Source organism: Cervus canadensis, chromosome 7, assembly GCF_019320065.1.
Source record: "Cervus canadensis isolate Bull #8, Minnesota chromosome 7, ASM1932006v1, whole genome shotgun sequence".
Taxonomy (NCBI): domain Eukaryota; kingdom Metazoa; phylum Chordata; class Mammalia; order Artiodactyla; family Cervidae; genus Cervus; species Cervus canadensis.
This window is the reverse complement of record NC_057392.1, coordinates 404,701-418,039: the sequence shown is the minus strand read 5'-3', so window position 1 is coordinate 418,039 and position 13,339 is coordinate 404,701. Positions and strand designations below refer to the sequence as shown.

General features: G+C 37.6%; 1 protein-coding gene across 2 annotated transcripts in view; it reads right to left on the bottom strand.

Annotated features, from left to right (window-relative positions):
• The window catches only part of PLOD2 (procollagen-lysine,2-oxoglutarate 5-dioxygenase 2), a 122,371-nt gene that overhangs the window by 29,074 nt on the left and 79,958 nt on the right, over window positions 1–13,339 (bottom strand). For both annotated transcript variants that reach the window (XM_043474172.1, XM_043474173.1), the window contains exons 6-7: window positions 8,592–8,655; window positions 7,266–7,363 (exon numbers count right to left, since the gene is read on the bottom strand). In XM_043474172.1, coding sequence (XP_043330107.1) covers window positions 7,266–7,363; window positions 8,592–8,655 — 162 coding nt within the window. The remainder of the gene's footprint in view (window positions 1–7,265; window positions 7,364–8,591; window positions 8,656–13,339) is intronic.

Genomic DNA, 13,339 nt, shown 5'->3' with positions numbered 1-13,339 from the left:
ATCTCATAGAAAAAGAAATCAGATATATGGTTACCAGAGGCAAGAGGTGGACGAGCTGAACTTGGATGGTGATCAAAAGGTACAAATTTCAGCTATAAGTACTACAGATGTAATAAACATGATAAATACAATTAACACTGCTCTAAGTTATTCATGAAAGTTGTTAAGAAACGAATCCTGAGTTCTCATCACAAGAAACATTTTTTTCTTTTATTTTGTACTTATATGAGATGACAGATATTTACTAAAGTTATACAGTGCTATGTGTCAATTATAAAACAGGAAGGAAAAAAAAAAAAAAGTATGACACTGTTTCCCCACCTACCCCTTTCATATATCTCAGAGCATCTCTTTTGTGACTTATCCCCCCTTCTCCTTAATCATCTGTTGGCATTCATTTTATCTATAAAATCTTTATAGATAATTTATCCATAAAATTTATCTATAAAATCCTTCATTAAGTTTTGGATTTAGGAGAAGGTGGAGGAAGATGGATGGAAGAGAGAGGTAAACACATTGAAAGATGCTCTGAGCCCTCAAAAAACTATCTTGAACGTCCCCAGCATATAAACATTTTAAGAAAAATTCTGCTGACCTTACTTAAAGAAATTACTAAACATTCTAACCTTCAGTTTTAACCCCTAGAATGGTAGAAACAGCTAAAGTTTTTAAATTTTTCCTTATTATTTCTTGTCATAAACTATAATTATCTCACCTCAACACAGTGAAGCTAAAACAAATTAGCTTTGGCTGTAATTTTATATTACTGATAAAAGGAAGCACCTAAAATCCTCATTATGTTTGCATAATCATTAATTTTTCATTGAAAAGATGAGATGAACTAAAAGAAAAAAATGTTCATATGTTAAATATGATAGTCAAAAATGCACAGAAGTACCAACTGAATTTTTCTAGCTTCCTAAGATCATGGCATCCGGTCCCATCACTTCAGGGGAAATAGATGGGGAGACAGTGGAAACAGCGGCTGACTTTATTTTTCTGGGCTCCAAAATCACTGCAGATGGTGACTGCAGCCATGAAATTAAAAGACGCTTACTCCTTGGAAGGAAAGTTATGACCAACCTAGACAGCATATTAAAAAGCAGAGACGTTACTTTGCCAACAAAGGTCCGTCTATCAAGGCTATGGTTTTTCCAGTGGTCATGTATGGATGTGAGTGTTGGACTATAAAGAAAGCTGAGCGCCGAAGAATTGGTGCTTTTGAACTGTGGTGTTGGAGAGGACTCTTGAGAGTCCCTTGGACTGCAAGGAGATCCAACCAGTCCGTCCTAAAGGAGATCAGTCCTGGGTGTCCACTGGAAGGACTGATGTTGAAGCTGGAACTCCAACACTTTGGTCGCCTGATGCGAAGAGCTGACTCATTTGAAAAGACCCTGATGCTGGGAAGGATTGAGGGCAGGAGGAGAAGGGGACAACAGAGGGTGAGATGGTTGGATGGCATCACCAAATCAATGGACATGTGTTTGGGAGACTCTGGGAGTTGGTGATGGACAGGAAGGCCTGGCGTACTGTGGTTCATGGGGTCACAAAGAGTTGGACACGACTCAGTGACTGAACTGAACTGAAGACCTTAAAAGAGATCTTATGGTATAGAATAGATAAAGAAGTTAGTTCAGTACTATTTTATCTGATTCCTTTCAAATATTTGGTATTCCATTCAAATATTTCTATTGTGCTAAAACTGAAGCAAAGGCTATTGAAACAAGTACAGTATAATTACAAAGAGAAAACCTCTGTTTTACATATATTATAGACAGTCACATTATTCTGTATAGCACAATTATAAGACGTGGAAAAGTAACTCATTCACATCCCTCTTGTACTACATGAAAAGTCAGGAAACAAATTATGAGGCAGAAAATATGTAGTTATGATATTCATTAATGACATTTCAAGAATCAGTACAATGATTTGAATATGTTTCTATAATAAAAACAAAAATTTTACTATTGTCAAACTATATGTGCAAATGTTAATTATTCATGTCCTATATGACATTATGATTTTGAATTAAAAATAGAGATTCATGTTTAAATGGGTTCTCTATTAAGCATTATTTCTAAAAGGAATTTTTTAAAAAGCTGGTGAGAAATACACAATTTTGTTTTAAATATCCTGGGAAATAATTTTTTTAGAAGAAAAAAAAAAGTCCCCCCATGGTTGGACATATCTAAAATTCCCACCTATATATAGACTGGCACCTTCCTCATCTCAGAAATCTCATATGAAATTAAATATTTATTTCATGAATTATTGATGATCTGTTAGGACCCCTAGGTGAATATGAAAATCAATATCTTTTTTAAAAGTTTAGAGCATAAAAGACATTACTTTTAGTTTTCAGAATTTAAACTTCATAACTTTTTTACTTTTTACGTCTATTGGATTTTCAGAGATCACTAAGACTGGAAATCTCTCTCTTTTTGGATCTCTCATCACACAGGCAGAGGTTACTCATCACCCTTACCCTTTGTTTACATCTGTTTTCTTCATCAAAAGTCACAGACATTTGTGCTGGCAGCTTTGGAAAGTGCAGAAAGCTGTTTATGTAGTTAGGCTGTTCCAGGAAGTCCCCAGCTACTAGGTGGTAGGGCTTTCTTAATCCTGTTTTCACAATATCGAAACATTTCCAAGGGTGATGTCATGTCACTGGCAGAGAAACTTTTCCAACTGAATCTTTTCTTTTTTCTTTCATTTTTTTTCAAGTCACCCAGGTATTCAAGGTCATAGTGACCCAAGCATTGAGGTTTATATGCACAAAATTAGAGTCCCTATTTTATTGCAGATCATATTCATTTCTGAAATGACTTGTTTTCATGTGCAGATTAGATGATCTGCTTTTCTTATGTCTAACTTCTGTTTGTGTATAAATACTACCAATTTCATAATGATTTACCTTAAGAAGTACATTATCTGATATTTAAAAGAAAAAAGTTAGGAATTAAAATAAGCATCTTACGATGTGTTACTAACAGTAAATAAGTTTCAAGAATAAAAAGCAAAACTTCAAACCAGAAGTCATGGTTTCTATCTAAAAACTGATTTATATTAGATTATACCTGGACAAGTATGAAGACAATTATGTATAATAAATAAAAAACATATTTCAAATAAAATGTTAATTTAAAAGCAACAAAGTGGTTTATACATCATTATGAAAACAAATGAAAAACATGAATGCTCAAAGGTACATATTGCAAGGACATAAAGACTGAAAGCAACCATGAATGAAAACACAATGAGATGTAGTGGGCTTATAAGTGATTTTTTAAATTATTTATAATTTAAAAGTTGTTCTTCCTAATAGCATGAAATTTCAAGAAAGTAACTAAGAAATAAACTCATCTTTACATACTTTGGTCTATAAACACATTATCAACAATTTATCATCTATACATTATGCACATTTTTAAATAAAAATGGCTTAAATATTAACATTCATGAGGTTATGGCTCAAAACCACTGACATTATAATCATTCCTTACTAAATAAAATAATAAATAAAGCTAACATACAAAATATATAAAAATCCTTTCATCTTTATGATGGTTAAATAAAAATGGTGTATCTAAAAAGAGTAATCTGCTTTTTTTTTTTCTTCATTATCCTAGGTAAAATGTGATATTTTTTAACATATTACTAAATAAAGTGTTGGCATTCATTGAATGCTCATTTATATAGTCCTTTCTCAAATTTTATATTATACCAAATATAATTTTACAATAAAAAAATTACTTCATTTTTGCTGCCAAATAGAATTATAAGGTCATGTCACAGAAAATATAATGGGATCATCATACTGCTTGAAATGCCAGAAGCAGAGAGCCCAAACTAAAAATGTTGCTTGGAAGACTTAAAATTTCTTAGTACATACAGAACTTTCTAAATGACTAAGGACTAGAGTTAGTGTTCTTATGAGAAGTCTTTTAATCACTTTGTAAAACTATCAGCATTACCCTGGAAATCTGGAAAAAACTGGTGAATACAATGAAATCACTGAATACCAGGCCTCACTCAAGATAGCTAAATTTTTGGGACCAACCGCCCTCTTAAAGTTTGATTCAAGTATTACATTACCAAGGAGAAGTAGCACACTATTTAGTTATAGATGTCTGGCTGTAGAAGTTCATTTATCTGTCTAGGGACAGTTACAGGGACCCACACATATTGCATGAATATTTTGCCCTGCCAGAAAAAAATCCACTTCACTATTCCCAAGAATAATGCTACGTCATAGGACTATTTATAGACCTTGACATTCAACCACAATTTATTGTAAGACTAATATATGCTGCACATGTGTTGAAGCCTGGCAAAACAAAAAGTGAACAGGATAGATACGATTTCTATAATACCTAGGCTTACAGACCCAGTAAGAGACAAAAACTTAAAACAGGTCAATCCTATCCCTGTGTGGTATCCCTGTGTGTGGTATTATGTTCTGTGATAGACAAAGTTCCAGATATTATAAAAGCATGTAGGAAACTTGAGGAATAAAGACTAAGCTGACACCTAAAAGATGAATGGCTCAGCAGGTAAAGAATCCACCTACAATGCAGGAGACAGGAGACATGGGTTCCATCCCTGGGTCGGGATGATCCCCTGGAAGAAGGCATGGCAACCCACTCCAGTATTCTTGCCTGGAGAGTCCCATGGATAGAGAAGCCCGGCAGGTTTCTGTCCAAAGGGTCACAAAAGAGTCAGACACAACTGAGTGACTAAGCAGACACAAAAGACGAATAGCATTTAATAAATGGGTACAGCAGATAGGAATCAGGGTCAGAGGATTCCAGAACAGTGATGTGCATGTACAGAAGACTTGCAGACAGAGGAAACATGAAACGTTTGCAAAGTTTAAATTAACTCAGTATGGCAGGAGTTGAGGGAGAGAATGAGAATGAGAAATGGTGTATAGATATTATAGTATCAAGAGTAGGAGAGCAGATGGGATGGTAGACTGGGGACACCTAAATCAGAAGCAAACTTCAAAGGGAAAAAAAAGAGCTTTACAAAACAAGTTGAGAATGTGGAACTTCATACCTAAGACTATAAGGGGCAGCACACAGGTTGAGTAATGTGACTGGGTTTTTGCTTCTGCAGAATACTCTAAGTCCAAGTTGCTAGCAGATGACTGTTATCGGTGAGAGGTTGCAGGTGGCCTGAACTAAAAAGTTGCTCTTGACTCTAAGAAAATTAGTCAAACCACCATGCACAGAGTTAGAAGGTATAGCTCTTGGATTGGATGGTCAGTTTAGTCGCTCAGTCGTGTCCAACTCTTGCGACCCCACGGACTGTAGCCCGCCAGGCTCTTCTGTCCATGGGATTTCCCAGGCAAGAATACTGGAGTGGGTTGCCATTTACTTCTCCAGGGGGACTGGAAGACAGAGGCATCTACAGCCAAAACAAACACCAGGTTGTGGCTAATCAACTGGATGGAAGAGGGAAAGAACTGAAGGTCTTGAGCTCCATGTCTTATTTGATACACAGATAAATCTAACAATTGGGCATTCAAACTCAGAGCTCAGGAAAGATAGAAGCTACAGCAAGGATTTGAAAATAATCAGCACTGAGAGATTTGCTGGTTGGGGAATGAAGCAGATTACCTAAGAATGCAGAGAAAAGAATGTCTCCGACAGATACCTATAGAATACTAAAACTAAATAAACTGTTTTAGAATAACTAAAACAGTACAGGAAGAGGACCATCGGACCCCTGAATTTCACTACACAAAGTGTTAAGTTTTAAAAATTTATATTAAGGGACTTTCCCTGGTGGTCCAGTGGTTAAGAATCTTCCTGCCAATGCAGGGGACGCAGGTTCAATCCCTGGTTTGGGAAGATCTCACATGCCACTGAGCAACTAAACCTCTGCACCACAAATACTGACCCTGGGCTCTAGAGCCTGAGAGCCACAACTACTGAGCCTCTGCACTGCAACTACTAAAGCCCATGTGCCCAGAGTCTGTGCTCTGCAACAAGAAAAGCCACCGCAGTGAGAAGCTCTAGCACCACAGCTAGAGAGCAGCCCTCACTAGCCACAACTAGAGAAAGTGCACCCACAGCAAGGAAAACCCAGCACAACCAAAAATAAGAAAATAAATTATATATATATATATAAGAAAAATAGAGAGACTAAAAAAGAATGAGGAATGGCCAGAAAGTTATTAGACAAACCAGCAGAGCATGATGGAAGCAAAGGGAAGTATTTCAAACTGAACCAAATGGGATGAACATCATCAAACGTTATCTTTGGATGAAAGATACATGAGAGCTCCTTAGTGTCTACTCCTCAACAAGGATATCACAACACAACACTTTGGCAGGAGCCATTCCTGGGGGGTGGGAAGAGCAATAGTCTCTAAAGAGTGTGGCTGTGAGGGGAAGGAAAATGTCCTACATTGCTGGGAAGCAATGTAGATTGAGAAGGATGTTACAGTTTGTGTTGGATAGGTTCATAGAATGAGAAAGACTTAACGTCTTTAAAATGCTGATGAGAAGGAGAGATTAGAGCTGGGAAAACTGTTATCAGACAGATAAAGGAGTCCATAGCCAAGGTTCTGTAGGAGGGCTGGAATGTGATGAAAAGCAAGGTGGAAAGTAACTAGAGAAGGGTAATCTATTTTCTCCATTTTTATGGTGGAAAGGCTGCCAATGTGGGCTTTTCCTTGACTGTCTTCCCATGCATATAGCTTTTATTGGAATTCAGGCTTCTCACTCTTCTGAAATAGCAGACTTCATCTCCCATCTCTCTTCCCACAATACAAATTTATCTAATAATCTCTTTTCTATGTACTTATGGGTAAGCCAAGCATCATCTTGGTATCCCAGAACATTGTTTTAAGCACAATATCACTAACCATATATGTGTATGTTTGTGTGTATATGTGTGTGCATATATATATATGTATGTGTATGTATGTGTATATATATGTATATGTATATACAAAACAATTCATGAATAGACATTTTTCCATTATGATTTATCAGAGGGTATTGAATACCCCTGTCTATACAGTAGAACCTTGTTATTTATCAAGCCTCTTAAAGATATTAAAGGAGGAAGAGGGGGAGGAAAAGGTGGGAGAGAAGGAAATGGGGCAGGGAGTGGAAAGGAAGGGAAGGAGGGAGAGGGGGAGAAGGGGGAAAAGGGGAAGGAGGAGAAGAAGTCATTCTATCAATATATACTTCTCTGTAATCTATCCTCAAGAAATAAAGAAACAGAGAAAGGTGTCCACTGTGACTCACCTTGGTGGGCCCATTTCCATTAATCATCACTGGTAATGTTTCATAAAATACATTTTTAGCTCTGGCTTTTCCATTTTCAAATTTCAAAACAACTTCATCTGGATTTTAAAAAAGACAGATTTTAGTCATTTAAAATGTGTATGTATGTGTTCATATACACATATACATGTACCCATCTATCTATACATTTTAGTTTGTTAAAAATTTCTCATGCATACTATTCCATATGCCACACTTTGAGAAACTTTGCCTGCTTCAAGTCAGCAGATATCCAAAATGAAGGACAAGACTGACACAGACGCAGATTCTAAGCACCTAACTTTCTCCAACCTGGTGCTGGCAAACAGCTAAGACACTGAGAGGTCTTGGTTGGAAGAAGGCATCTTCGAAATACCATCTCTATCTTTTGAAAGTGATGTAATCCCAAATGAATTAAATTATTGTCTCAATTTATTCATCTGTAAAATGGGATCCTTGCCTGCTTTTCTAGGTTATTATGAAGATAACAACAATATATATCTAGCAAGTAGAAAACTGCCAGGCAAAAGCTAGGTTTCTACAACTGGCCATCATTGATAGTACTTCCAGTTCTTGAAAATCAGGCCTAATGCTAATTCCAGGAATACATAAGTCAGCACAAGGAGCTGAAAGTAGGAGCATAAACTTTTTTTTTGTTTTTAAGCTCCTTTCCTCATATTTCCAGAGCACTCCGAACTAAATGCCTTCCACTCTAAGAATCTTTTTATTTATGAACTGCCTTAAAGAAGTATATCAAATTGCAATATATTTTTAATTTGTGAGGTATTAATGCATTAATGTATCAGTGTACTTTTTTAATGTATCAATTAATTAAATTTAATGTATTCATGTATTTTTATCTAAATACATGTCTACCAGGAAAACATATACAGGCATGCACACACACATATACCACACTCCACAGTGTACATGTCTCATTACCAGTTACTTTTAACCTAGGTTAAAATAATTTAATACTGCTGAGTAATTCACAATATTAAAAGCTGATACTGAAAACTGTAATAACAAAGTGTAATTAATTTAAAACTATATCTAGAGTCCCCATAAATCAATAAAGTTAAGTTACCTAAGGGCTGAAGTTTATCTTTTTGTACTATTCTTAGGAAATGATTTCAACTGAATGCATTTATATCAAGCTCAGCTTAACTCCAATATTTTGCTTAACAGTTGCAATACCTACATGTCAACCTTAGTCATAGCTCCAAAATGAATATAAAAAATGATAAACAGTTGAAAACACTGGTGTTCATTTGCACACATGAGTAACCCACTATTTAGGAAGCATACCTACAGCTCCATTTAAGGTCTGGAAAATTTTACATTTGTGATCCAATGTGATGTTAATAGCTTCCTAAAAATAAGAATGAAAAAAAAATATTTAAAATGCAAAAGAAACAGCAAACAACACTATCATGTTGATAAAGTTTGCTCTTTGGGGAAATATAAAGATCTGAAACACAAATTATTCCAATAAACTTCTTCAGAAAGACCCATGTTATGTGTTATGTTAAGCTATTGAGGTTGGGTATTATTATTATGCAACCCAACCTCATAATTATTATTATGCAGTATCATCTGTCTGACTGCTAAAACAGGTTTATAAGAAGAGAAGCAAAAGGCAAAGGAGAAAGGGAAAGATATACCCAACTGAATGCAGAGTTCCAGATAATAGCAAGGAGAGATAAGAAAGCCTTCTTAAGTAAACAATGCAAAGAAATAAGAAAACAATACAATAGGAAAGACTAGAGATCTCTTGAAGAAAACTGGAGAAACTAAGGCAACAGTTTATGCAAAGATGGGCACAATAAAGGATAGAAATGTCCAGGACCTAACCAAAGCAGAAGATATTAAGAAGAAGTAGCAAGAATACACAGAAGAACTACACAAAAAAGGTCTTAATGACATGGATAAAAATGATAGTGTGGTCACTCATCTAGAGCCAGACATCCTGGAATGTGAAATCAAGCAGGCCTTAGGAAGCATTACTATAAACAAAGCTAGTGGAAGTGATAGAATCCCAGTTGAGCTACTTAAAATCCTAAAGGATGATTCTGTTAATGTGCTGCACTCAATATGTCTGCATATTTGGAAAACTCAGCAGTGACCACAGGACTAGAAAAGGTCAGTTTTCATTCCAATTCCAAAGACAGTCAATGCCAAAAAATGTTCAAACTACCGGACAGTTGGGCTTATTTCACATGCTAGCAAGGTAATGATCAAAATCCTTTAAGCTAGGATTCAGTTATGTGAACCAAGAACTTCCAGATGTACAAGCTGGATTTAGAAAAGGCAGAGGAACCAGAAATCAAATTGCCAACATCTGTTGGATCAAAGAAAAAGCAAGGAGATTTCAGAAAAACATCTGCTTCATTGACTACACTAAAGCTTTTGACTGTTTGGATCACAACAAACTGTGAAATATTCTTAAAGAGATGGAATACAAGACCACCTTACCTGTCTCCAAAGAAACCTGTATGCAGGTTAAAAAGCAACAGTTAGAACCAGACATGGAACAACAAACTGGTTCCAAATTGGGAAAGGAGGTCATCAAGGCTGTATATTATCACCCTGCTTATTTAACTTATATGTAGAACACATCATGCAAAATGCCAGGCTAGATGAATCACAAGCTGGAATCAAGATTGCTGGGAGAAATATCAACAACCTCAGCCCCGCAGATGATACCAATATAATGACAGAAAGTGAAGAGGAACTAAAGAGCTTCTTAACGAAGGTGAAAGAAGTAAGAGAAAAGGCTGGCTTAAATCTCAACATTTAAAAAACTAAGATCTTGACATTTGGTCCCATCAATTCATGGCAAACAGATAGGGAAAAATTGGAAACAGTGGCAAATTTTATTTTCTTTGGCTCCAAAATCACTGCAGATGGTGACTGCATCCATGAAATTAAGACACTTGTTCCCTGGAAGACAAACTAATCATTAAACATTAATTTACTTTACAACCTTATTCTCAATGGACCAATTTTTCAGCTACATTGCTCTGAAATTATATTTTTAAAATTGTCTTTGTATGCTATTACAGATGCAATGTTTGTGTTCCCTGAAAATTCATATGTTCAAGACCCAAACTTCACTCTCTATCTCTTACCTCTCTCTCCACCATGTGGAAAGAAGCAAGAAGGTGGCTGCCATCTACAAACCAAGAAGAGAGTTCTCCCCAGAATCCAACTATTCTGGCACCCTGATCTCAGACTTCTAGCCTCCAGAACTCTGAGAAAACATTTTCTGTTATTTAAGCCACCCAGTCTATGATATTTTGTTATGGCAAACCAAGCAGACTAAGACACATGCTAACCACATTAAATCTTATGCCTAGAGAAAACATAAATAGGATTTACACAACTAAAAATACTACAGACCCAGCAGTGAGATTTTAGAGGAAGCATCCTAAAGCAAAAGCAATTAAATAACACTCAGAACACTTTCACTGTGGAATTACACTCAGAAAGACAGGCATCAAGCTGCAAGGGCTAGCACGCATGCCAAGAGTAGGTTTCTCCTCTCGAATGAGAGATCAAGGCCTCAGGCTGGTTGTGTCAGGCACATAAGAGACAGTTAAAAAAAAAAAAAAAAAAATTAAGAATAAAGTTTCTTAAGAAGTATCTAATGAAAATATTTAGATAGTATTTATCAAAAATACAAAAGCAGACACAGTGCAAACTCACTCTAAAATATACTTTAGGGGGAGGAGCCAAGATGGCGGAGGAATAGGATGGGGAGACCACTTTCTCCCCTACAAATTCATCGAAAGAACATTTGAACGCTGAGCAAACTTCACAAAACAACTTCTGACTGCTAGCAGAAGACATCAGGCGCCCAGAAAAGCAGCCCATCATCTTCGAAAGGAGGTAGGACAAAATATAAAAGATAAAAGGAGAGACAAAAGAGCTAGGGACAGAGACCCGTCCTGGGAAGGGAGTCATAATAGAGGAAGTTTCCAAACACCAGGAAACCCTCTCACGGGCGGGTCTGGGGGAAGTTTTCGAATCTCGGAGGGCAACCTAACTGGGAGGAAAAATAAACAAAACCCACAGATTACATGCCTAAAAGCAACTCCCAGCATTAAAGTACCCCAGACGCCCGCATCCGCCACCAGCAAGTGGGGGCGGAACGGAGAGGAGCAGGAGGCATTGCTTAGGGTAAGGACTGAGCCTGAATGCCCTGAGGGCAATTGGAGGGAGCTAACTTGAGATAGCAACTTAAACTGTGGGATAGCAAGAGAGAGAGAAAGAAAATTAACCGGCCCGACCACACTGCCAGCGGTTCACAGAACAAAGAGACTGAACAATTCCAGAGAAGAGCTAGCCAGCTGCAGACCGGCCCATCCCTGCCGGAGGCAGGAGGCAGGGAGGAGGGGAAAGGGGCAAACTCGGCCCCAGATGGCACCCCCTACCAAACTGCAAATAGGCCTCCAGTTTCTAACCAAAGATTTCCTGAGATTCTGGATGGTCGACATCCGCCTGGAGGGTCACGGCTAGAGGCCAGCTCCCAAGAATAGATACAAGGCGCACGCACCTGACTGTCACGCTCGGAAACTGAGGCTGGAACCGCGGAGGGGAGAAGGCGCACCACACCCGGGGAGAGTGCGCCCATCAAGCTCCTGGCGGCCTGAGCTGCTAGGGCTGGGGAAGGCACAAAACGCAGGCCCAATCGAGTCCACGCTTTTGTGGAATACCCGAAAACTGGAACCGCACGCAACACAGGGCCCGCTCCATATAGAGCAGCCAGGAGCCTGAGCAGTGTAGACGGGGAGAACACACATCCGTGAGCGGGGGCAAACCCAGTGTGGCCAGAACACTGTGAGTGCTCCCCACACAGGCCAGCGATATCTGTCTGCAGCGCCCCTCCCTCCCCGCAGCGCGACTGAACAAGCGAACCTAAACAAGAGACCACCTCCGCCCGCTTGTGTTGGGGCTGAAATTAGACACTGAAGAGACTGGCAAACAGAAGCCAAATAAACAAAGCGAACTGCTTCAGAAGGGACCAGTGCAACAGATTAAAATCCCTATAGATAACACCGACTACACCGGAAGGGGCCTACAGATATCAAGAAGCGTAAGCTGGAAGGAGGAGCTATCTGAAACTGAACCAAACCCACACTGACCACAACAGCTCCAGAGAAATTCCTAGATATATTTTTACTTTTTTTCTTTTTAATTAAAATTTTTTTTCTATTCTTTTCTTTTATTATTTTTTCTCTTTTATTTTCTTTTAAAATTCCCTATTACTCCTCCATTACTCCTTAACTTTCATTTTCATTTTCATATATATTTAGTATTTTTTTAATTAGGAAAAAATTTTTTTTCTAGTTTTATTTTTTTTCTCTTATTTTCTTTTAAAGTCCTCTATTACTCCAATATTACTCCTTAATTTTTTTTCATTTCACTATAACCTTGCAAAAAAAAAAAAAAAGGAGAACCCATATTTTTAAACCGAACTTCTTATATATATCTCTAAAATTTTTTGTGTTTTTGTTTTTGTTTTTAATATTGTATTTTTAAGAGTCTAACCTCTACCCTAGATTTTTAATCTTTGTTTTTCAGTATTTGATATCAATTTTGGACATTTAAGAATCCAATATTCAGTACCCATTTTTACTCAGGAGTGTGTTGATTACTCTCTCCCACTTTTGACTCGCCTTTTTCCCCCCCAGATCACCTCTATTTCGTCCCTCCCCCTTCTCTTCCCAGTCCAATTCTGTGAATCTCTGTGGGTGTCTGGGCTATGGAGAACACTTAGGGAACAGAGTACTGTGTAGATCTGTCTCTGTCCTCTTGAGTCCCCCTTTTTCTCCTCCTGCTCATCTCTATCTCCCTCCTCCCTCTCCTCTTCTTTATGTAACTCTGTGAACCTCTCTGGGTGTCCCTCACTGTGGAAAATCTTTTCACCATTAACCTAGAAGTTTTATTATCAGTGTTGTATAGTTGGAGAAGTCTTGAGACTACTGGAAGAATAAAACTGAAATCCAGAGGCAGGAGACTTAAGCCCCAAACCTGAGAACACCAGAAAACTC